The 26,390-nt window shown below is 35.5% G+C and overlaps 1 protein-coding gene across 2 annotated transcripts in view; it reads left to right on the top strand.

Moving 5' to 3' along the window:
* Nucleotides 1-26,390, top strand: part of NEBL (nebulette) — a 456,697-nt gene that overhangs the window by 166,094 nt on the left and 264,213 nt on the right. For both annotated transcript variants that reach the window (XM_074192966.1, XM_074192965.1), the window contains exon 3: nt 8,083-8,167. In XM_074192966.1, coding sequence (XP_074049067.1) covers nt 8,083-8,167 — 85 coding nt within the window. The remainder of the gene's footprint in view (nt 1-8,082; nt 8,168-26,390) is intronic.

Here is a 26,390-nt window from a genome sequence, read left to right as displayed (position 1 = left end):
TAAATTGGATTACCATGGACATTAACTTTAGAATTTCATAACATTTAGTGGTTGATAATGGCAGATGAAGCAGTGGTTTTAGTGGCAGTCATTGAAACAATTACATTTAGAAATATAACAAAAGAACATCAAGGCAGAAGTTTGACTCTTTTGACAATTATTAGGTGTGTGGTTGTGGTCAAATCATTTAACCTCTCCAAGCTTAGATTTCCTTAGCTGTCAAATGTAGATGATAATTCTTGCCTGATTTATCTCCCATGGCTGCTAGGAGAGAATTATTAGCATGGCTCAGCTTGTGCCACCAATTACAGGTCTTATCCTGATTATCTCAGTAGCCATCCTGGGCTCCCCAGTCACTCTCTCCCCTGAGATTATTCTGTATATATTTTTATTTATGTGCATTTTGTCTTCTCGGTAGAAAACAATCACCTTGTGGGCAGAGACTTCTTTAGTAGCTCAATGCCTCTCACGTATTAGCTGCTTAATTAAGATTAATTAATTAAGAAAAAAATAAGTGAGCTAAGAAAGGTAGGGATTCTGACAGGTTAGAAAGAACTGTAATATAGATTGAAACTATCTTGTTTTTAATCTTTGTTTTTTTTTTTATCAGTGTTTGGCACCTAGTGGGCACTTGAATGAATATACAAATGAAAATCAAAATCTATAAAAAGTACTTTAGAAGGGTAAAGCAACAGATGCATTAGTGATCATCATTGCTGTTACAAAATGATTTAGTTCAGATTTGGGAAAATGTTTACTATGTCAAATTTTCCTATCTTAAAAATACAATTTTTATGAAATGCAGAAATATTTTTCATCCCATAAAAGCAAATCCAATTAAAGTGAAAATTCCTCAACATTCATGATATTGGCCCTCAGGTGAAATGTCATCTTTTGTTAGAATCAGAGAGCAAAAAAGGTAGTCCACAGCAATTCTTCTAGTCTAGGCCTTCACTTGAATAAAAAAAGCAGGTCTGGAAAGCAAGTACAGCAATGAAATTTTATACTTCTAGTGGCACCAGGTCAGAACTTTTGACTTCTAAATGCTTTTAAAAGGTAAGGTTGCATTTTCTCAAAAAATGGCAGTATATTATTAAATCTTAATAAACCCCACCTCTGGAAAGAATAATATGTCAGACTTGAAGTAGCTCATATATAAATCACTGCATAATACAAATTGGTTTGACACTAGAGTTTTGCAGTCAAATCTTCCAGGTGCAATGTATAGAAACCCTGGGGTATGACAGTCCTGATATTTCAAAGATAATCCTGTATACTAGTTATCAATGATGAATCTGTTATCATTACCCTAAGTATACGTAGATTTCTTTTATTGTAGTTGTCTCCTGAATTTAAGTCAGTGAAGTCTTACTGATGTCTAATTTTCTAATTCTCCCTTCACATTGGCCTTCACCTTCTGAAGGTCCAAAGCCTAAATATTCCTGCTTTTCTCCCCTGTAATATTGACAGCACTTTGAATCTATGATTGGGTCGTCCTTGAGCACATTACTCTAGCCACTAGTAGCCTCTCACTCTCACTCTCATTCCCCTACGTAACTATTGTTACTCTTTTTTAAACCTTCTCTGTTTATCCCTCCAGACTGGATCCCTTCTTATCCTCCATATTTTCCCTTTCCCTTGTTATTTTTTATTGAAAAATTTTAAATCACATTTCCATTTTATGGCGATTTTTAACAATCATCAACAAACACAAATATTTTAATAAGAAAAAATCCTAAGAAACAAATATGAAATATATATTTTTAATTTTTAAAAGTAGTACATGTATACCCTTATATCTGTGTATAGATATGTATGGATAGAAAACAGTTTAAACATACATAAAAGTTGCGAATGATACATATATATTTTATTGTTTAAACTTATAGATTTATCCACTTATATCTTTATACAATGCATATATATGCATTGCATATATATATTCTATAATGCATATTTATTCTATATGATACAATGCATAAATAATTTTTTCTTAAACTATATGGATAAGTATATTCATACTTATTAAGAATAGTAACAAGATTCTATTTTTATATTCCATTTACTTTTTTGTTTTAATTTATGAATTAAAAATTATTCATTGATGTTCATTTTATGAGGCAGCTAGGTGAAATGGATAGAGTGGATAGAGCACTAGCCTGGAGTCAGGAAGACCTAAGTTCAAAGTCAGCCTTAGACATACTGTGTGATCCTAGGCAAATCACATTTATCCTTTTTAATTACCTTATCTATAAATTGGGAATGATAATAACTCCTACCTCCCTTGCTTGTTCTGAAGATGAAATGATAATATTTATTAACTGCTTTGCAAATCTTAGTGTCACCAAATTATCTATTTTTTTTCTATCACTACCTAACTTTGTCCCTCTGACTTCTCTCAGTAGGAAAGTCCTTCCTTTTTTCAAGCAAAACAAATCAACACATTAGCCATGTCTGAGAAGGCAGATCTCACTCTGAATCTTCAGTCCGTCACCTCTCTCTCAAGAAGTGGAACATACTTTATCGCCTGTCTTTTGAAATTCCTGTTGTTCTCTGCTTTGATCATGTTTCTAAAGTCTTTGAGTTGTTTTCCTCCATATTATTGTCATCATGTAGATTGTTTTCCTAGTCTTGCTTTGTTCTCCTGAAAAAAAAAAATTCAGGGACATAGAGTTGTATTTACTAGATTCCTGATATTTCCCTACTGTCTTCAGTCGTGTGCCACCAATTACAGGTCTTATCCTGATTATCTCGGTAGCCATCCTGGGCTCCCCAGTCACTCTCTCCCCTGAGATTATTTTTATTTCTGTGCATTTTGTCTTCTCTCAGTAGAAAACAATCACCTTGTGGGCAGAGACTTCTTTAGCAGCTCAATGCCTCTCGCGTATTAGCTGCTTAATTAAGGATTAATTAATTAAGAAAAAATAAGTGAGCTAAGAAAGGTAGGGATTGTGACAGGATAGAAAGAATTGCCTTATGTATCATACATTAGCAATGATAAGAATAATAATAGCCACTAGCATGTATATAAAGTTCTAGATTTGCAAAGCACTTTACAAATATCTCTTGGAATCCTGACTGCAACTTTGGGAGGAAGGTGCTATTCTTATTTTCATTTTACATTTGGAGAAACTAAAAAAAGAGAAGTTTAAGAAGCATGTGGGGTCACAGAACTAACAACTATCTAAACAGGATTTGAACCCAGGTCTTTCTGATTCCAGGTCTAGTAATCGATCCACTCTACCATTTTAACTGCCTCAATTTGAATTAGTTGCTATTATTATCAATTATTTACCCAAAGACTTTTGTGCTCCAATCTCTAGGCTATTTAAAAAAAAAACAAACCTGATTTGTAATGTACACATTTCCTTCATTGGATTAGTTAGTATGTAAAAAGATTTTTTTCAATTTCTGCTAGGATTTATTTTACAGAATTTTGAAAAAAAAATTACATTTGTTACTGTTGCCCTGAGAGTGAATTCTCCTTTCAGATTTCAGCAACACTTTTGCTTTCTCTACTTGGATGCCTTTATATTTGATTTTGAACCATATGTCATATCTTCCTTTGAGCTTGTCAGCTCCATGAAAGCTGGGCCATGTCTTACCTCGAACTTTATAACTCTCCTAGGGCTTAGCTCAAAGAATTTTTGCATGCAGTAGGCCTTAAAATTTGTAAGATTTATTAAACTGAATCAGAACCAAGAAACTGTAATTTGGCAGCTTGGAAGAACTTGATTCCCTAAAGTTTTGAGTTTATTTTATTTTGGAATACATGAGTATTAGTAGCTCAGGAAATTCCTTTTACCTCTTATAATTGATTTTTGGAGTTGTTAATATTAAGTTGGATTTCTTTCTTTCTCATGATTAGAAGTTTGTAAGATTATTTTCTCCTCAGTTATATTCCTCTGGGGTAAGGTTTTGTAAGCAATTAAAGATTAAAACATGATTAATAAATCATAAAAAGTTAAGACTATAAAACTAGTATTGCAGAAACATGTAGTTCAGATGTTTTCTTTTTTCCTTTTCAAAATTTTAAATATATTTAATTTGTATAGCATATTTGTGAATTTGGGTCTGTGGTTTGCCAATCCCACAACTGGCTAAGTGAACTTTTTTTTTTATTTTTTAAAATAATATTTTATTTTTTCCAATTACATGTAATGAAAAATTTTCACATTTATTTTTATTTATTTAAGGTAATGGGGTTAAGTGGCTTGCCCAAGGCCACACAGCTAGGTAATTATTAAGTGTCTGAGGTCAGATTTCAATTCAGGTCCTCTTGACTCCAGGGCCGGTGCTCTATCCACTGCACCACCTAGCTAGCTGGCCACTTCACATTTATTTTCAAAAAATTTGAGCTGCAAATTCTCTCCTTCTCTTACCTCCCTCCTCCCACTGTCACAATGACAAACAATTTGATATGGGTTGCATATGTGCAAACATGTAAAACATATTTCCATATTAGTCATGTTGTGAAAGAAGAAACAGATCAAAAGAAAAAATAATAAAACAAAGGGAAAATAGTATGTTTCAATCTGCATCCAGATGTCATCAATTCTTTTTCTCAATGTTGATAGTGTTTTCCTTCATGAGACCTTTGGGATTGTTTTGGGTCATCATTTTGCCAAGAATAGTTAAGTCATTCAGAGTTGATCATCAGTTATAGCTCTTATTGTTTACAATTTTCTCTTGCTTCTTCTCACTTCAGTTTGTATCAGTTCATGTAAGTTTTTCTGAAATCATCCTGCTTGCCATTTCTCATAGCACAATAGTTTTCCATAACATTCATATACCATAACTTGTTCAGCCATTCCCCAATTGACGAACATTTTCTCATTTTTAATTCTTTGTCACCACAAGAAGAACTGCTATACTATTTCTGTATAAGTAGGTCTCTCTCTCTCTCTCTCTCTCTCTCTCTCTCTCTCTCTCTCTCTTAAGGTTTTTGCAAGGCAAATGGGGTTAAGTGGCTTGCCCAAGACCACACAGCTAGGTAATTATTAAGTGTCTGAGACCAGATTTGAACCCAGGTACTCCTGACTCCAAGGCTGGTGCTTTATCCACTACACTACTTTAGCCACTACTCTCTTTTTCTTTTAGTAGTAGCCTAGCTGGGTGAAAAGGTATGCACAGATTGATTGCCCTTTGGACATAGTTTCAGATTGATATTTAGAATAGATACTTCAGTTCACAACTCCATCAAGACTGGTTATGTTTTTCTAAAAATTCTTTAGCATTATTTTAGATTTAAGTCACAACTATACTAACATTTAATTTATTCAACAGATATTTTTGGGTACTTACTATGTGCAGAATATTCTGCTGGACATTAAAGGAAATGGGAAGTTTAGTTTATATAACACACATGATCTTCATCCTCATGAAGCTTATACTATAGTAGATACCATAAAAGCAGGATGCCTATTGATTTTCTTACGATGAGTTGGAGTGTCTTTAAACAGGCGGTTCTGAGGAAACTTCAAAGATTGTGGTCCAAAAGTGGACAGTTGGGAAACAATAATAGTGTAAAGATCTTCCCACTGTGCAGTGAGGGTTCTGAATGAAGAAAAGTTTGGTACAAAATCATAAACAGTAATCGACCCTGCAGACAGTAGTCTCCACCTTCAAGTTGCCTTGTGAAAAAGACTACTGGGTTTTGGACCCACCTCAAATAATAACTCTTTGCTTTTATGTAACACTTCAGAATTTACAATGTACTTCTTTGTAGAGAACTTTATTTGGGGATGAACAGGGTGAATAAACAGAGTAGAATAAACAGGTAGAAAATAGTGTGGAGGGAAATACAATTAATAGTCATAGTGAAAAATTTCAACAAATTTCTCTGATAAAAACTTAATTTCTCAAATTTATAGAGAGCTGAGTCATATTTATAAAAACAAGAGTCATTTCTTGATTGATAAATGGTCAAAAGATGAGAGTGGGCAGTTTTCAGAAGAAATCAAAAGCTATTTGAACCGATATGAAAAAATACTTTAAAATTACTGTTGATTAGGGAAATACAAATTAAAACAATTCTGAGGTACCAACTTATACTTAAAATCAAATTGGCTTACATGATGGAAAGGAAAATGACAAACGTTGGAGGGAATTTGGAAAAATTGAGACTCTGATGCACTGTTGGAAGAGTTGTGAATTGATTCAGCCTTTCTGAAGAACAGTTTGGAACTATGTCCAAAGTTCTGTAAAACTGATATCCTTTGAGGGGCGGCTAGGTGGAACAGTGGATAGAGCACTGGCCCTGGAGTCAGGGGTACCTGAGTTCAAATCCAACCTCAGACACTTAATAATTACCTAGCTGTGTGGCCTTGGGCAAGCCACTTAACTCCATTTGCCTTGCAAAAACCTAAAACAAATAACCCCCCTCCCCCATATCCTTTGACCCAACAATTCCTCTCAATGAGGTCTATATCCCTATGAGATTAAAAAAAATGTACAAAAATATTTATAGTAGCTCTTTTTGCTGTGGCAAAGAATTGGAAATTGAGGGAATTGTCCATTAATTATGGAATGACCAAATAAGTTGTGGCTTATGATTTTGATGGAATAGTATTATGCTATAAGAAATGACCAGCAGGATGATTTCAGAAAAACCTTGAAAGATTCACATGAACTGATACAAACTTAAGTGAGCAGAACAGGAGAACACTGTACTCAGAAACAACACTGTATCATGATCAACTCTGAATGACTTAGCTATTCTCAGCAATACAATTACCCAAGTCAGTTTTGGAGGATTTATAATGAAAAATACTGTCCATTTCCTGAGAAAGAATTGATGGAGTCTGAATGCAGATTGAAGCACGCTTTCCTTTTCCTTTTTTAAAAATGTTTTTCACTTTTCTTTTTTTTTTCTGTTTTGTTTTGCAACATGACTGATTTGCATGACTGCACATGTATATCTTAAATATATCTGCACATGTGTATCTTAAATCAACTTGCTTGCCATCTCATTGAGAGGAAACAGAGGGGAAAAAGGGAATTTGGAATTCAGAATTTTAAAAGATGAATTTCAGAAAATATTTTTACAGGTAATTGGGAGGAAAAATAAAATACTAATTTAAAAAAAATGGTGAGTCATGCTTGACTCTTTGGACGCAATTTGGGGTTTTCTTGGCAAAGATATTGTAGAGGTTTGCCATTTTCTTCTCTAACTTATTTTATAGATGATAAAACTTAGGCAATCAGGATAAAGTGACTTGTTCAGGGTCACACAACTATTAGTACCCGAGGCTAGACTTAAACTCAGAAAGATGAGTTTTCTTATTTCTAACCATTGCATTTCTTAGCTGGCCTGAAATGGTGATTTGTAGTAGGAGGCAGCAAGGTGGCATAGTGGATAGTATATGGGATCTGGGGTCAGTAAGACTTGAGTTCAAATCCAACCTCAGACATTTACAAGTTGTGTGATCCTGGGAAAGTCACTTATCTCTGTCAGTCTCCATTTCCTCAATTGGAAAATGGGAATCACATTACCTAACTTCCAGGGTTGGTGTGAGGATCAATTGAGATAATATTTGGAAAGTGTTTAACACAATCCCATCTTCTTTCCTTCACAAGTATGTACCTCACAATATTGCTGTTAGGTTCAGTTGATAGAATGTGTATAAAATGATTTGGTAAAAATGTTTATAAAATGATTTGGTAAAGTTCTATCTCAATGTCAGTTTTTTTTTAGTTTTTTTCAAGACAATGGGGTTAAGTAGCTTGCCCAAGGCCACACAGCTAGGTAATTATTAAGTGTCTGAGGCCAGATTTGAACCCAGGTACTCCTGACTCCAAGGCTGGTGCTCTATTCACTGTGCCACCTAGCCACCACATTCATTGTGCCACCTAGCCGCCCCAATGTCAGTTATTATTAAGTGGACATAAATTTCCTATTTAAATGCACCTGAAATAATATAGTATAACTTTGTTGCAAGCTATTTGTATATTATTAAGCTTTTCCAACTTGTTCTATTGGAGTTTTTTGCCTCTGGTGTGCCTTAATATATTTATATAATTGTATAAGGGGTCTTACAATACTTAAATATTGATTTTTCAATTTCACCTTTTGTTTTTCAGTCACTATCCAAAGCAGTCCTTCACTACAGTGGCAGACACACCTGAAAACCTTCGGCTGAAGCAGCAAAGTGAATTACAAAGTCAGGTAATTTATAAATGATTAATTTAGCATCTCTAATCCCTGATGCTATAAAAGCACCTGTTCAGAGATTTTGCTAATGGCATTGCTGGGTGGTTTTGTGTGTGTGTGTGTGTGTGTGTGTGTGTGTGTGTGTGTGTGTGTGATGGGGGGTTAGTGTCATTAATACTGTCATTCAAGCATGTAAGTATGGTTATAATTACAGCAAATACTATATGATTTGGCATTTTAATTGTTTTGTACGTAAAAAATGAAATGACAAGGTAATAAAAATAAATGACCATATTAGCAACAACTATGCAGTAATAAAGACATGGAAATCAAAATGAAATAAAATATGAGAATGATTTTGCATCAATAATAAAATTAGTATTTACTTGTTTGAATGATTTGTCATTCAGTGACTTAAAAGCAATTTCCCAAGGATGAATGCTGATTTAATGAATTTTACTGCTCCTGTATTTGTACAAGGTGAACAGGTGATTCCTGGGACTAATTTAGAAGATTTTCTCAATCCATAATAATTGAGGATGAATTGATTATGACATTTGTTTTCAGAGATTTGGTTTTCTGTCATCTTGGTTTATAGAGGGTGTTCTTTTCACTGTTTCTTTTCATTTAATTGACAAATGTTGTGTCATACTCCAACCTTTTGAATATTTCTTGAGGCAAATGATCTCTTCTTTTACTATAGGGGTTTGCCATTAGAATTTCCACATATATATAAATGTTTATTTTGTTCAAATTTGGTTTGGTCAAATGATTATCATGGAAGAGGGAAGAAAAAACAGGGATTGGATTAGAAAAGATAAAAAGCCTTTCTTTAGTATCTTTAATATCTTTAGTATTAATTCTCCAGCTTTGTCTTTCATCTCATTTTATTCATGTTTTTAATATGAAGGGTTAATTATTGCCATATCAAAAATTTATATTTTATATTTAGCTCCTAATCAAGTATTTTGGCTGGAAACCTTTCAGAAATAAGGCAATGTACTCTGGTTGAGGCAAATGTTAGACATCTCTTTATAGGTAAGGTCTCATTCCCTTTTAAAGAAACTTAATCTTCACAGATGCTCATTTTAGCTATCACAAACAGTTGCTCATCATTCTGCAGAGAGGGACTAGGTGGAAAAAGTCACTAAATTGGGACTTGGGGACCTGATATCTAGCTTTGATGTTTTTAAAGTGAATTTTTTATTTCATTAAATGTTTCCCAATTACTTGTAAAATTTTTAAACATTTAAAAAAAATTTAAGGTCTTAATTCTCTCTCTACTTCCTACCTTACCCTCCTCCTTGAGAAAGCAATAAATTTGATGTTGATTATGGATGTGGTAAGGCAAAAAAAATTACATAGTTGTTATGCTGCAAAAAAAATAAAAAAAAGAAAGTAAAAAAACATGCTTTAATCTGTCTTCAGAATCCTGTCAGTTCTTTCTCTGGGGATGATAGCATTTTTTAATTATCCATTCTTAAGAATTGTCTTGGATCATTGTTTTGATCAGAATAGCTAAGTCTTTCACAGTTGGTCTTCCTTGCAATTATGCTGCTATTTATACAGTGCTCTCCTGGTTATGCTCATTTCCTTTTGCATTAGTTCATATCTGTCTTCTTGGTTTTTGAGAAACCATTCTACTTCTCATTTATTATTTCACAATAGTATTCCATCACAATTATGTACCACAATTTGTTCAGCATTCCCCAACTGATAGGTATCCCATGAGTTTCCAATGCTTTGCCACTACAAAAAAGCTACCATAAATATTTTCATACAAATAGGTCCTTTCCCATTTTTTTTTGATCTCCTTGGAATACAGACCTAGTAGTGGTATCATTGAGTCAAAGTTTTTGCAATTTTGTAGCCCTCTGGGTGTAGTTCTAAGTTGTTAAAATAGTAGACTAGTTTATAACTCTACCAACAGTGAAATGGTATTCCAATATTCCTATATACCCTCCAACATTTGTAATTTTCCTTTTCTGAATTATTAAGCCAATCTGATAGATGTGAAATGGTATGTCAGAATTGTTTAATTGTGCATTTCTCTAACCAGTAGTGATTTGGAGCATTTCTCTACAATTATTAATAATTTTTATTTCTTCTTAAAACTGCTTATCCATATCCTTTGATCATTTGTCCATTGGGGAATGGATTTTGTTTTTATAAATTTGACTCAACTATCTATATATTTGAGAAATGAGACATTTATCAGAGAAATGCTGTAAATTCTCTTTTCCTCAGTGTGCCCCACCTCCCATTTTTCTTCTTTTTGGCTGTATTAGTTTTGTTTGTTTTAGTTTCCTGTAATCAACATTATTTATTTTACTTCCCATGATCCTTTCTATCTATTGTTTGGTTATAAACTCTTACCATATCCATAGATTTGATATGCAGTTTCCCAAGCTTTTGTAATTAATTATGCTATCACCCTTTCTGTCAAAGGCTGCATATAGAATATATTAAATGCATGAGTGAACTTTGAGGGTAGTATGTGACCCATAGGTAAAAATCATTTATTTGTCTTGGTATAATATTGAGATGTTGGCTCTGTCAATTTTTGCCAAACTAATTTCCAGTTTTAAGTTTGAAACTTTAGGTTTATCAAATGTTAAACTACTGTAATCATTTACTACTATGTATTGTATCCCTAATCTATTCCACTGATCCATCACTTTATTTCTTAACCACTACCAGATTGTTTTGATGCTTCTTTATATAGTCCTGTATTTATTAGTCAGGTTTTCTATTCAGCTCTGGTTGTTTTCTCCAGATTCCTTGAAAGTCCTCTATTTCATTGTATCCCTTTTTTCCCTTGAAGTTTTACTGGATTGAATTTTTTTTGGTTGCAATCCCAGTTCTTTTTCCTTCTCAAGTATTATATTCCAAGACCTCTACCTTTTTTCTCTTTCTTTTCTTTTTCTTTTTTCTATTTTTTTTTTTGTTTTTGCAAGGCAAATGGGGTTAAATGGCTTGCCCAAGACCACACAGCTAGATAATTATTAAGTATCTGAGGTCAGATTTGAATTCAGGTACTCCTGACTCCAGGGTTGGTGCTCTATCTACTGAGCCACCTAGCCACTCCTCTACTTTTGTTAATGTGGTAGCTGCCAACTCTTGTGTATGCCTGTTGCTTCTTGGTATTTGAATATTTTCTTTCTGATTGTTTGAAACATTTTTTTCTTTGATCTGGGAAATTCTGTAATTTGACTATAATATTCCTAGAAGTTTTTGTTTTGGGATCTCTTTCAGGTAGTTATTGGTGAATTCTTTCAATTTTTATTTTACCTACTGATTCTAGGCTCTTGGGTCAGTTTTTGTTGATAGTTTCTGTTTAAGCTCTTCCTTTGATCATGGCTTTCAAATAGTCCTAATTATTAAATTGTCTTTTCTTGAGTTATTTCACAGGTCTGTTGTTTTTCAATGAGATATTTCACATTTTCTTTTCTTTTTTCATCTTTTATTTTATTATGTTATTTTTTGTTATCTTGTGTAATTCCAACTTTCTTTCTATAATGGTTATGCTACCTTATAGTGCCACAAACAATACATTCATGAGCTTACTTTCTATAACCTTATAACATCTTCAATTCCCATCTTTTATAATTTTTACCAATTAGGTAATAATTTTTACACATTGGGTATGAGGTAAAGTTTAACTTTTAATTTTCTTTCATTTGTATTCTCTTATTACTGATTTAGAGCATTCTTTCATATGATTGCTATTAATTTGCATTTCTTTTGAGAACTATTTGTTCACATTCTTTGGTCTTATCTAGTGGGAAATAGAAATACTGTGTTTCTAAGTAGTCATGTTAAAAACTAGTATTTATATAGTTTTCTTACTTTCCAAAAATATCATTTTACCCTCATAACAACCCTTAAAGGCAGCTACTATTATTATCCCTATTCATTTGTAACTATCTGAGCCTAGATTTGAACTCATATTTCTGACTTTAAGCCAAATGCTCCATCCACTTTATTCCTTAGTTACCTTTTTTTTTAAAGGTTTTTGTCAGGCAAATGGGGTTAAGTGGCTTGCCCAAGACCACACAGCTAGGTAGTTATTAAGTGTCTTGAGGCCAGATTTGAACTCAGGTACTCCTGACTCCAGGGCTGGTGCTCTATCCACTGCTCCACCTAGCTGCCCTGCTGTCTTATTTTTCAATGAATGTATTTAAATTTAAAAATTAAACAAACCAACCTTTCAGGTTTTAAGATTCAAGAGGTTAGAGCAGTCAAACAATATTTTGGAATGTCATTGTGACTCATTGATTCTTTTCCTGCCACAGGCCCCATTTCTGGGGCACATGTGAAGGTTTCATATTCTTCATTGAGTTTTTCTACCATTTCTATTATATCTGACATGAACTTTTAAATATGAAGATATTTCTCTGTCTGAAGAGGGTTAAAAAAGTCTTCTGTTAGCTAACTTTAAGTAACATTTTAGGCTAATTTATACTTTTCTTTTTTAGGGGCTTTACATTTGCTATCTTTTGATTTTTTTTCTTGTTTGTTACCTGTTTCCTATGGAATCTGATCTTTTTCTACAGTGAGTTCATGACGTGAGGTTTCTTCTTTTTTTTTTCAGATTTTTGTGTCAGTGAAAATAAGGGAATATTTAAATGCTTAGTTTGTGGGAGAATATTCAGTACTCTGCATTTTGAACAAAAGTCTGTGAGAGACATCCTTAGGTCACTGTTTCAAGTCTGGCTTCAAAGAACTTGCTAAGGGGCAGCTAGGTGGTGCAGTAGATAGAGCACCAGCCTTGGAGTCAGGAAGACCCGAGTTCAAATATGGTCTCAGACACTTATTACCTAATTATGTGATCTTGGGCAAGTCACTTAGCCCCATAGCCATGCAAAAAACAAACAAAGAAAGGAATTTGCTAATATGGGGTGGGGCACAGGTCAGGGGCCCAGTGGAGAGAATTCTGTTCCTGGAGCCAGAATTTGGCCTCAGATTTTGACTAGCTGTGACCTTGGGTAAAGCACATAGCTTGGGCCAGCCTCTGTTTGCTCAACTGTAAAATGAGGATAATAGCAACACATCCCTTATATTGCAGGATATTGTAAGATATTGTGGTATAACATTTGCAAAATACTTAGCCTAGTGCTGGGACACACTAGGTGATTAACAAATGTTTGGTTTTTTCTGCTCTTCTAAATCACACTATTAATTCTCAGCATCTCTGTCTAAAAGAGGGGTGGTGCTGTCTCATGTACACAAGCCATTTCTTGAACTAGAATTCAGAGTATTCCCAAAAACAATATTACACGATTAAATTAAACAGAGAACTCAGGTGGAAGCTCCTTCAGCAGTTTAGATTCTTACATCAGAGCAAGTCACTTAAAATGCCACCATTTTAGGAACTATTTCCCTAAAACATATAATCCAATCAGTGGTGGAGATGGGTAATGGCTTTAATTAGATTAAAATGTTCTGACTCTGTCTGGCTACTACCTCAGTCCGAAGTTTAGAGTTCCTTCTTAAACTATGATCCAATTTCCTCTCAGAAAGTAGTTAGGCCTGCAATTGGAATCATTTGAAAAGATTTCAGGGCAGAACATTGTTCAGGAATTGATAGTTAAAGACTGATAAGGATTTCTGGGTTCAGATGGAAGACTTCAGACAAGAATACCGTCTTTGATATTGTTTCTTCATAGATTAAAGATGAAATGGAAGAAATGGAGTGGAACTCAGAATGTTTCTACTATTCATCCTTTGTTCAAATATTTTACTTTATTATTAAAATATTGAATAGGTTTCAGAAGCAGAATATTAATCTACTTCACATTTATTTCAAGGTTCTTAACAAGCTTTGTAGATGTTAGCTCATTAACCTTTGGAACTTCCTTCACCTTCACAGTTGCTATAAAATAGGAAGATCATGACTATGATTTTTCTCTCTTTTAATGAGGCAATTGATGTAAGGTGGTTGATTAGGATATTGACGGTTGAATATAACCAGTTTTTTTGATTTTGCTCTGTCACAGTCAGAATTCTAAAACCTTTCCTTTCTTGATAGCTAATTTTCTTTATAATAAGTTGGTATCCTGAGAATGGGGGAGAGAGAGAGAGAGAGAGAGAGAGAGAGAGAGAGAAATAATCCCCCCACCCCCTTTACCCACACTCTCTTGAACAGATATGATTCACTTTCATCTTATTTTAAAAACACAAATAAGATTGGCCCCATATAAAACTATATTTAAAAGATTTTCTTTATTGTCTTCAGTCTTCCCTTTCAGAACTTTTAAAATCACCTTACTATATTTCCAGTCCCCTTTCTTTAGAATTCTATTTTTTTTAACAAGAATTATATCATTTATTTACTATGACTGGGGGATGAGATAGAGGTAAGACTCTTATTCTCTGCTCTCCTGGTCTTCAACCCAAGCTTACAAAATGACTTCATTACCACCTCTTCCTTCAAATAGAGTTTGCTGGTATAGAAGCTTTTCCCATTTGGGACTATCTCCAGTGGTTCTGATCTATAACTTGCCACAGGACTCAGATGGCTCCAGGGAAGAAAGTAAGGATAGTGTTTTGCACAGCCCTCTCTCACCTCAATCCAATTTACGCAGGTTATGGCATTCCCTCCCTGATGTCATGGTCTTTTTCAAGAAGGAAGGGCAGACAGTAATAGCTGGGATAGAGGACAAAAGGAAGAACTGGGAGGGAAGGTTCACAGAGATAAGAAAGGCCTTGGCTCAGAATGGAGAGGCTGAGACCCCTCATCTCTTTCTGGTCCTATGACCAGAAAGCACTTACCATTATTCAGAGGTTAGGGTGATTGTGTGTGTGTGTGTGTGTGTGTGTGTGTGTGTGTGTGGGGGGACCTGAAGGGATGGTTGGTTGATATCTCTGCCCCTTTTCCAAAGGAGCATGCTAACCCTTATTTGGCATCAAGACATCTGCAAAACAGCTACTTGCATCTCCTACCCCAAACTAAAACCCCCCAATTCTCTTCGGAAGAGATGTTTCTGAGGTTAGTAGATGCCGTTCCTCCTTCCTGAAACATCCCTGAGGGTCAGGCAAGAAATCCAAGACCTTTCTGAGACAAATCCTAGTGATGGGGAGGGCCAAAGGCACTGATCACTTTCGACCTGGACAAGCCTTCTGGTGGTCTTGAGTACATGGAGAATTTGTGAATGGATGGGGAGGTGAATAGAAAGGACCCCAACACTCTGTGTTTGGGGGTTATTTAGTCCAGAGAGAGTATTGTGGGTATTGAGAGTATTTTGGGTATTTCTTCCCTTTAATTCTAATCCCTAATTAGAGTCTGTTAAGTCTCTTGTCTTAGATTCACTTTTCACCCCAGTCCACAAATCACCATTTGCCTGTAGGGCTTTTGGCTTTTTCTAGTTCCTGAGTTCTTTACACGTTCTGACCTGACCCAACAATGGGAACATCCATCCAGTTCTATTATTAAAGGAGCTTGTTTTGATTAGCGATTATAAAAGGGTTATCCCTTTCAAGTGTAATTACATCTTGATCGGTTTTTTTTCCTTGTAAAGACATTAAAAAGCCATCAAGCCTTAAACAAATACATTTTAGTAGTAGAATTTCAGGCATCCTGTTGGATAATTGGAGAGATATTTTGGACTGCAGTTCTGGCGTAGCAAGTTGACAACAATAAACAGCAAACATTTATATAGGGAACACTATGTGCCAGACTGTGATAAACACTTTACTTAGCGCTGCTAACTCATTTGATCCTGACAATCATCCTGGGAGGTAGGCATGATTATTGTTCTTTACTGTTGAGGAAACTGAGGCAATTTGTCAAAGGTCATATAGCTAATGAGGATCTGAGGTTGGATTTGAACCCAGGTGTTGCTGACTCTACTTCACCACCTGGCTATCCCCAGTTGAGTGTTTGGCACATAGTAAACATAAATCCTTGTTGACTTGTCTTGTTTAAATGTGCAACTTTCAGTAAGTTAACTTATACCTCACTGAGCTTCTGTAAAATGTGATGCTATCTGTCCTCTGAGGTCCTTTTAATATCTAGATCTATGAACCTGTAGTTTTAAATGATTTACCTAAAGACAAACAGGTAGTAAATGTCAAGGTGGGCATTCAAACCCAAGCCTTCTTTCTCCAAATTCAACATATTCCTCATTATATCAAGCTGCCTTTATTTTATTTTATTTCTTTTTAAAGGTTTTTTTTTTTTTTTTGCAAGGCAATGGGGTTAGTGGCTTGCCCAAGGTCACACAGCTAGGTAATTTATTAAGTGTCTGAGACCGGATTTGAACTCAGGTACTCCTGACTCCAAGGCTGGTGCTCTATCCACTGCGTCACCTAGCTGCCTCTCAAGCTGCCTTTAAAGCTGAAGATGATATTAATTCAGTTGTGTCCACCTCTTCATGACCCCATTTGGGGTTTTCTTGGGAGTGGTCTACCATTTCCTTCTCCAGCCTATTTTACAGATGAGAAAACTGAAGCAAAAAGGATTAAATGACTTGCCCAGGATCACACAGTCTTTGAGGCCATATTTGAACTCTGGAAGATAAATTCCTAACTTTAGACTCTAGATATTCTATCCATTATGCCACCAAGCTGCCCCAAAGATGACATTACTTTCTCCCTTATCAGTTCTTAAGGTTGGAGTTTAAGTCAAGAGTACCTTTTGAAATAGCCGCAGAAATAATTTTTAAATTCTATTTGTGGTGATTCTTTGGGGTTTATAGTGTTTCTATTGAACTGCAGGAAAACTTCAATTAGTCAAGTTCATACCCATTTAAGTTTACATTATTATATTTTACTAAACATCCAACTTCATCCAAACTTCATTTTCCTCCCTTCTTATAAAGTTTCTTAAGTATTTTTTTTTTTGTAAAATTTTTTGATTTGTGATTCTTCAAGGGCTATTTCATAAAGTCAAGAAAATGAATTTTGACAGGTAGTATTGCTTTATATTTCTGTCTCATTTTCATAGATTTATTTTCTTTTTTGAGGGTTGTGATTAATTGGTGAATCAATCAGTAAGCATTTATGAAATACCTACTGTGCAAAGCACTGGAGATATTAAAAAAAAGATAGAAGATAGTCCCTGCTCTCAAGGAGTCTGCAATCTTGATTATAATACTATTACATCATATGTAGTATATGATTATACTCGACTTTGGAGATATCTTTAAGTTGATCTACCTTTTCTGAAATGAAAGATTCACTCTTGCTTTTTCTTTCTAGCAGCAGTATTTTCTTTCTTTTTTTTTCCTTATTGCTGGTGCCTCCAAATTTGAGCTGTCAACTAAGGTAATTCAATGGACAACTTTAGTTACTCAAAGCTAAAGTTCTTTGGGTCTTTGCAGTGCTATACCTGTCCCTCTTTCCCTTCATATGGAGAAGTAACTTAATGTAATAACATTTCATTACATCAATTAGTGAGGTGAACCAGATAACTTTCTCCATAATACATCTTTTCAAAGGAGGCACAGTAAGGTATGATCCCATGGGGGTACTAGTTGGTTTTCCTTGTGGCATGGGTTTCAGACAACCCTCCTCCCCAAGCCTTTGAATATCAGTCAAAGTAGGGCTTAATAATCTTCCATCTCCCTTACATTATTTCTATTTTAATTTGTTTCAAATAAACTGGACCAATTTTTATCTCCCTTTGTCCTTGAACTTGATTCAAAGCTTCCACAAAAATCCCAATGTGCTCCATGCAAAGAATCCTTATGTCAGAGCACTGCAGAGGATGAAAACTGAGCTCACAAACTTGCTTATAGGATAACAATTATATCAGTGTCTTGTGGTTCATGGAGCACCATTGAGCAACTTATTCCCAGAATCCTGGAGCTTTGTTCTAAAATGAGAATTGGCTTTTCAACAAATGGCTTTTGAATTTTTATGTGAGATATGGTTTTTCTTGAAGAGATCGATCAGATTCTTTAATTGGGTGAGAAGATTTTTGATCCTTGGTACATGAATGGAGTTAGCCAGTACTAGGTAGCAAAAATGAAAAGGACTATGTGTTAGGAAGTCCAGTGTGGCGAACTGAGTACCTGTTGGAATTAGGAAGTCCAGAGTTTGAATCAGACTTCAGATATTTATGAAATGTTGACAAAACGTTTTGTAAGTCTGTGATGTAACTTTCCCAAGATATGATTTATCCATGGCATTTGAATACTTTTGCTAAACTCCACAGTTTTATGAGGACAATTTATTATTAATATATTCAGTAATATTTTATGCTAATGCTATATTGTTATTTATTAACATCCCACTTCAGTTAGGGTGATACTCTTAACTTGCATTTTTGTATATAATTATACCTTTGTTGAATCATTTTAGTTTTGTCCAAATCTTTGGGATCCCATTTGGAGTTTTGTTGGCAAAGACACTGAGGTACCATGCCATTTCTTTTTCCAGTTCATTTTATAGATGAAACACTGAGGCAACCAGGTTGAAGTGACAGTCACATAGCTAATAAGTGTCTGAGACTAGACTTGAACTCAGGAAGATGAGTCTGTCTGACTCTAAGCCCCTTGCTCTATCCATTGTACCACCTAGCTACTCCCATAAATACCTACATACAGATATATATACACAAGTATTCATGCACATGTCCTAGGCTAATTGAGGTCAGAAAATTAATGGTTTACTTCCTCTATTTCAATGTGCAGCACCATCATCCCACTACTCATAAACATTAAAAGTAGATTTGTTTTGCTTATAATCACATTTTATCCATTCTGTGCATTAAAAAACAAACAACTTTTTACGTATGTTTTCATCAGAGTCCTGCAGTTAAGGCTGTAAATTCACAGGAGGTGGGGACTTTATTCAGTCTGCATTGTTCAATAGACAGCATGAGGCAAAGTAACTGCTAAGATTTGATAGGATTTCAGCTTTAGTAGCTTAAAGTAGCATCAAGCCTTTTTGGGGACACCTTGTGTATTCAAATGTGAATTTGTTAAGAAACTGCAATAACAAGATTCTCTATTGCATGCTAGGATTCCAAAAAACAATAATAAAATACTTTCTCTCAGGGAACTTCCATTCTCCTGGAGGAATGCAACATATACACAGAAAAGAAAATAAATACGTGTTAAAAAATATCTGCTGAATAAGATGCTATAGAGAGAGCCCCAATGAGAAGGGAAGACCTGCTGTAGGAGGTGGTATTTGAGCTGTGCATTGAATAAGCTGGAAAGGAAACACACTACTTAGCACATACTGTGCTAAGCAATGGAGTTATGAATAGAACTCCAGATAGTCCTTGCTCTAAAAGAACTCCTGTTTTAATTAGAGAAGACAACACATAAAGAGAACTCAACTTCAAACAGATATAAAGGTCAGATGATCCTTAAGACTTGGCAGGCAAATCAGCAGGGAAGACGATTAGGTGCCTTGAATTGTGGGGAGAAATGACCTGCCAGATGGTACCAGACTAGTAACTGTTGGGAAGAAGATAGCAGAGCCAAGACTTGGAGTGAAGAGAGCCTCCTTGGATTACTTCTGGTAGAGGTATAGATGTAAATGGTCAGCATTCAGCCAAGATGGGGCATCCAAGGTTTGAAGCGAAGTGGGGTCCTCTGGGTGACTGCTGGTAGAGGTACAGATGTGGATAATCAGTGTTTAGCCAAGATGAAGCTTCCCTTGCCTGCTGGGGACTAGGCAGTGCTATTTGGGGTGGGGCCAAGGAAGGTCCTTAGTTCCCAGGACTAGATATTGGTGTTTATCCATTTTCAGGCTGTATGCTAGCATAGGAAAGTTGAGGATTCTAAGAAGCAAAGGTGAGGGTTCATGTTAATCTTGGAATATGTTATACAGACTATGTGCAAAGTTTTATGGCTGGTTATTGGAATGTTAAGTGAAGGAAATCATTCAGAGGTTAGTGTGATTGATTTGAAGAATACAAGAAGGGCAATATTATGAAATAAGATTGGATGGGTAAATGGGAGTCAGCTTATGGAAAGCTTTGAATGTAAGGTGGAGGAGATTGTATTTTGATTGGATGAAGATAGAGATCTACAACATATTTCTTAAGCCTGTAGTTTACAACTGTAAATTTGGCTGCAATTGTATAGGAGAAAGGAAAGAGATCATTGAGAATATTGTTATAATCACATTATCAACTTGGATGACTGGGAAAATGTAATAGAAGTAATAGTAAATTGAAGTAATAGAAGAAGAAATAGAGTAATAGAAGAACTGGGGATTTTGGGTAATGGTAGAATGAGTTGAGTTTTGAACATATTGAGTTTAAGATGTCTACAGAACATCTAGTTTGAGATAAAAAAAACCCAAGAGTTGTCCAATAGGAAGGGAAGAACACTTCCTTTGAGGGGAGAATCGGGGAGAGATAACAAAGATGGCCTTGTCAGAAAAGACTGTCCAAATGCTGCCTTTGGTACACATTGATTTTGTGACTTTGTGCAAGATATAATATCTTTCCATTTCACAAGCAACACTCTGAGATAATTAATTTCAGAGCAGTTGTCAATTTGCATTGGCAGCCTTTTCTTACTAAGAAGTTGTCTATACAAATTAATTCATAAAACTAGACAATAAAAGGCAAAAAGTGTCATCTGCCTTCCCAGTTCCCAAGACTTGCTAATTTTATAATGGCCAAAATATTAGTGTTTGTTCAGGGTGAGATCTTTATCTCTTGTTCCTATGTATTGCTTTCTTTACCTTAAGTCTTGGGTATTTTCAAGCAGATGGGTAGAAGAGTGGATGACAAACTGGTGGACATGGAATCAGAAAAACCTGAATTTGAATCTATGACTGGGGCATCTAGTCACCTCTGGGGCATCTGAGACACTATTTATTTATTTCCTGGGCAAATCATTTGGCTTCTCAACCTGTTTTTCTCAGCTGTAAAATGCCAATAATGTTTGTTACTTGTCCTTTATTGAAGAAGACTAAAATGACATCACTACATTTGAGACAGATTATAGTGTGTCCAACTGTAGCTGATCAGAATAATACAAGCTCTGAATGCTCTACCACAAGTTGGGCACAAATAGTCTATGTGAACACCCAGGTGTTAAACTCTAAACTTAAGTATGTCACATGTCCTTTGAGCTGCTTCAATTATGCCTTCCTCATAGAGTCTTCACTGATGAGGGCACACCATGCTGGGTGGTCCTATGCCAGGGTCTCTCATGCTGTACAATAAAGTTCTTAAGAGAGACTTTTCATGGTTTCCTAGTATCACTTATTCTGCCCCCCCCCACCTTGTGAGTGCTTGCCCTTTGTGACTTCTCCATAGAATAGTCTTTTTGGTAAGCATATGTCTGGCATCCTAACAATGTTACCAGCCCATCAGTTGTACTCTCTGTAGTAATGTTTGAATGCCAGTTTAGCGCGAGAAAGGACTTGTGTCTGGTTTCTTCTTTTGCTGTGTCCATTCCCAATAAAGAACTTTAATGGTTGATATGGCTGAAAACATCATGGGAGCAAGGACACAACCTTGTGTCACTCCATTGGTGACTGGAAATCTCAAGAACATCATCCACCATCCAGAACTCGGGGAAGCACATTGTCATGAGACTGATGTACAACACTGATGAACTTCTCTGGTCAGTCAAATATTGACATAAGTTTCCATAAATCCTCATGAATGTGACAGTAAAAACAGCCTTGGTCAGATCTACAAATGCTATATACAGACCTCTTTTCTGCTTCTGACATTTTTCCTGGAGGAGTTGTTGGGCAGCAAACACCCTATCAACTGTTCCTTGACCCTTTCTGAAGCCACATTAGCTCTCAGGGAGGTGACCAACTTACAGGTGAAGGATCAGCCTACTGAGAAGGACTCTGGGAAGAATCTTAACAGCAGTGACTAAAAGAGAAATACCCCATGTGATTGTCCCTTTACCTTTATAGAGATAGATGGTGGGGGTGACATTCTTGAATTCTTAGAAGATAACCTCTTCATTTCATATATCCTGGAAAATTTCAGTCAGTTTTTAGATGAACAATGGACTCCCCTCCACCTTGAAGATCTCAGTTGGAATAGAATCAGCACTAGGTTCTTTTTCACTTGAAAGGAGCCTAATGGCATTTAAACAACCTCTTCTTCAGTTGGAACTTCAGCTAAGGACTGATTGACTTCAACTTGAGGTATACGGTCAATGATTTTTGCATTGATTGATGATTTAAGAGCATGGAAGTTTTCCCCATGTCTCTCTAGGATTATGTCCCTATTGTTTTAATCAATGTGGCTCCCTCAGTACAGAATAGTTGAGATAGATCATAGATCTTTGGTCTATAAATAGCTTTCGGAGTATCATAAAAGTACTTTGGATTGTTATTATCTGCATAAAACTGAATTTCATCTGCCTTCTTACTGAGTCAAGAGGTTTCCAGGTTTTCAAAAAATTTTACTTTAACTTCATCAGGGATCTCCATGGTGGGAGCATAGGAACTGATGATGGTAGCATGACATTTTCCTGTAAGTGGCAATTTCATTGTCATGAACCTGTTCTCTCCATTTGGTGGGTATTCATGCTTGTTGGCTAGATTAGTTTTGACTGCAAAACCTAGCCCAGTTTCACCGCACTCCTTTTCACTGGGACCATTCCAGAAAATGTATATGTAGCTCTGACTTCAACAAGTTGGCCTTCATTGCCAGTGCTGTTTCACTCAGGGGGATATGATACCTGCTGAGTTCTCTTGCAACAAGAGCTGTTCATCTTTCAGGTCTATTGGATTTTGTGTTGTCTTTGAGTATTTCATGCTCTAATGGTGAATAGAATCCTCTTTGAAGAAGTTTTTGTAGTTTTTTTGTGTCTTGACTGCAGGATGGGATTCCCACCTGCCATAGTAATCATATCAGGGTTGGGTAAGCAGATGATTTTTAGGGCACCTTTTCTAGACCCTTCCTCACATCAGGAGGTAAGCAATGCGATACTCAAAAAGGCTGCTCAGTCATCCAAGGGGGCTGCTGAATCTCACTGCTGCTTTATGTGGAGAAACAATGCCATGGCCTTGGTCACCTATGTGCAGGATTGTGACTTAAGCTCCCTGTGTATCAGCACCTGCTACTTTGTCACTTGCCTGCCACCTCAGGACTTTGAGATAGGAATACTAAAGTGGTATGGACGATGTCTTTTGATAGGTGTGTAAATTGGATTTAAGTGAAGCAGAGTTGCACAAAGTTGCTGGCCTCACTCTCTTTTCTAAAGTCATCATGATTCATTGGTAAGATAGAGTCAAGACAACTGTTAATAGCTCTAGATGCAATGGATGACTTAGAGGTCTCCCATGTCTAATCAAGCTCTAAGCTCTCCACATTACCTGCTTTATCTGTCTTCATGACTGTTGGAACGAAATTTTCTCATCTGTCCATTCCACTAGTGGGAGATTTCACATGCTTGGGGTAGACACCCCCACATTATATACATTGTGCCTCCCCAAACACAACTAACTGGTGAATGTGAGACTCCCTCAGTTACTCTCATCCTTGTTTAGCCCACCTACCAAAAGAGTTTGCCGGGGTATGGATGCTGTGCATGCCATGTCTTCTTGGAACCACAGGTGAGAGTTAGATAGGTGGACATCAAAGATGGAAAGCTGTACTAAAGAGGACTGAGCAGTTCTCAGACTGAGGTCCTTGAACACACCCTATGCACCCCCAAATGCAGATAATAAAAATAATTATAAAAACAAAGTTGTTATATGGATCATATCAGAAAATATGTATAGAGAATTTTGAAAATCTTAGTGTTACTTGTTATTAGTCATATTTTGGGCCACAACAAATTGGAATTATATGTTTTTTGGGGAAATAGAAGTAATTTCTTGCCAAACTTTAAAGTGGAATTGGGGATGAAGGGCAGGTAATTTCAGAGAAGGAAAAGTTTCCAGATGAATATTAAATAAAAAAAAGGAAAGAAAAGGAATGAGAATCTTCTGTATGAGATAAGAAGCTGTCTGGCATATATTCCTTGTTTGTTGGTTTTTCCCCCCTACTGCTTATTACCCCCCTTTCCAAAGCTGTTATGGAAAAAAACACTGCCATTCTACCTTGTGGAAATGGTTCAAGGTTTAATGATTCCTCATAACTGCTGCTTTGTAGGACTGATTGATGCCTGGAAGGTGTGATAATTTGAATCAGGTGCTGCTATGGAAGCAGCAAGATTACCTTGATTGGCTTTTAAAAGAGGGTGATACAAGAAAATAGGGAAGGGGAGAGAGGAAAATTATCTCTAACCTTGAAATGTCTTTGTTTTGTGTTCCACATAAAATGAATACAGATAAAAATAGGGAATAGTCTAAGTAAATTTTAAAATATGAAGAGACTTGGCTCATTAAGCATTCTTTTTATGGGTTGAAACAAAATCTTTGAGTATCTTTCTTTTTTCTGAATTCATGATATTTCATGTTTTGGGGAGACTTCATACACAGGAAATTTTTGAGAAGATGGTGCTAAGGTAGTCCATTTGTATAACTTCCACCTGAATGAAAATAGAAGAATGATAAATAGATATTTGAATAGCCAAAATTGAAAAAAAAATTTGAAAAATTCTGCTACTCATGATAAGAATGTCTTGATAGAAATCATCTGAACATATAGATGTATTTATTCATATATGTGTCTGCTGCTTATTGGTTGTTCACTATTTTTCAAACTCAGGGAGTAATAGAAATTGTAGTGTGATCTATGATGTTTTCCTGTGCATTTTTTTTTGTACTGCCTCAGGTTTGTCTTTATATTACTATGTAGTGAAGAATTGAAACAATTTCCTAGATAATTGGGGCCATATGCTATAGATTTATGTATGAAATGGCCATGTAATTGAGACAACATTGTGGCATTAGTTATCTGGATGTCTGTTTAAAATTTCCATTTCACTGTATACAAGTGTAAATGTTATTATCATACTGTCTTTGACATCCCTGCACTACTCTTTTCTTTATCTCAGGAACTTTTTCTTGGTCAAATCCTACTCATTAAGAATCTCAATATGTGAAGTCTTTCAAAATGAGTTCTTGATATGGATTCCATCTTTTTGGTTTAAACATATTTTGATAACTATATTTTAATATAATTGATTTCTTTTGTATTCTATGTATTTCATATTATACATTTAAAAACATTGCTCTGGAAAAAGGTCACCAGATGGCCAAGGGAATTTAAGATAGAGGAAATATGAAGAACTCTTGTAGATGTACATGAAAACTAATGGTACCTGTCACTATCAATAAAGTCCTTGGAAACAGTCTCCACTAAAAGTCCTATTCTGATGTTCCAACCTGATGTGACTCTGATCTGGTCTTATTGAAGGCTGCCCCAGTAGAGTACAAACTGTGATTACAGTCTATCAAGCTATAAAGGCTTTGAGTAGTGTCCTATTGATAACTGAATTTGATCTCAGAGCCAACCAAGCTAAAGATATAAGACTAAATGTCTTGGCTCACCATTACGCAGTGAATTATTTAGTAGAGATGCATAAAACAAAGAGATGTTAAAAACTGCTCCTCAGTCATTTAGTTAGGGTCTGGAACAGGATGATGAGCATTGAATGTTATTATGAAAGAGATAATACAAGAGATAAATCTTAAAGTTATTACAGAGAAATAATTGTCAGATTTTAGTGACTTGTATGACATGTAAACATAAAAAAGAAGTCATGTATAATGAAAGGGAAGTTCTCTGTCTCAATCTACCTGTAACTTAAGAGATTTTAAACTGTCTGGGGAAAACTTTGGCTCTTGATATCAAAAATTACCTGTTATGAAAAGCAAAAATCTAATGTTTCCCTCACAGATGCTGTGGTTTTAGGCTTCTCATTCATTTAAATAATTCAGTAGCTTATTTTAATCAAATATCCTTTGTATCAAAGATTTTTGAGGTCAATAATAATAAAGTTCAATGTGAAGAACTCTGTGCCAGGTGAATGGGTGTAGTCAGGCTGTTAAGTTTAGATAAGATTGTCTTCTGGTAAAACTGGGATGCCTGCTTGCCCTCAAGAAGCAGTAGGGAGACAAAAGACCATAAAACATGTTAAATGAATTAGTCATTTAACAAAAATACTATGTGAGATCTGGGGGAAGGAAAGTAATTAACAATTAGGAAATAATCAGCAAAGATTTCATAGAAGACCATTAAAGGCTGAGTAGTAATTGCACAGGGAAAATGGGCATTTCACTAATAGGGAATAGCTTGGGGGCAAGGTATGTTAAGGAGGCAGAGTTGTCTAAATTGGTGAGAGTATAGAATATATGAAGTGAAAAATATGAGATAAGTGCTTGGTTATTATAGAGTCCCTTG

The sequence above is a fragment of the Macrotis lagotis genome, chromosome 7 (genome assembly GCF_037893015.1).
Source record: "Macrotis lagotis isolate mMagLag1 chromosome 7, bilby.v1.9.chrom.fasta, whole genome shotgun sequence".
Classification (NCBI taxonomy): domain Eukaryota; kingdom Metazoa; phylum Chordata; class Mammalia; order Peramelemorphia; family Peramelidae; genus Macrotis; species Macrotis lagotis.
The sequence above is the reverse complement of the archived record's forward strand: the minus strand, read 5'-3'. Positions and strand labels throughout refer to the sequence as shown.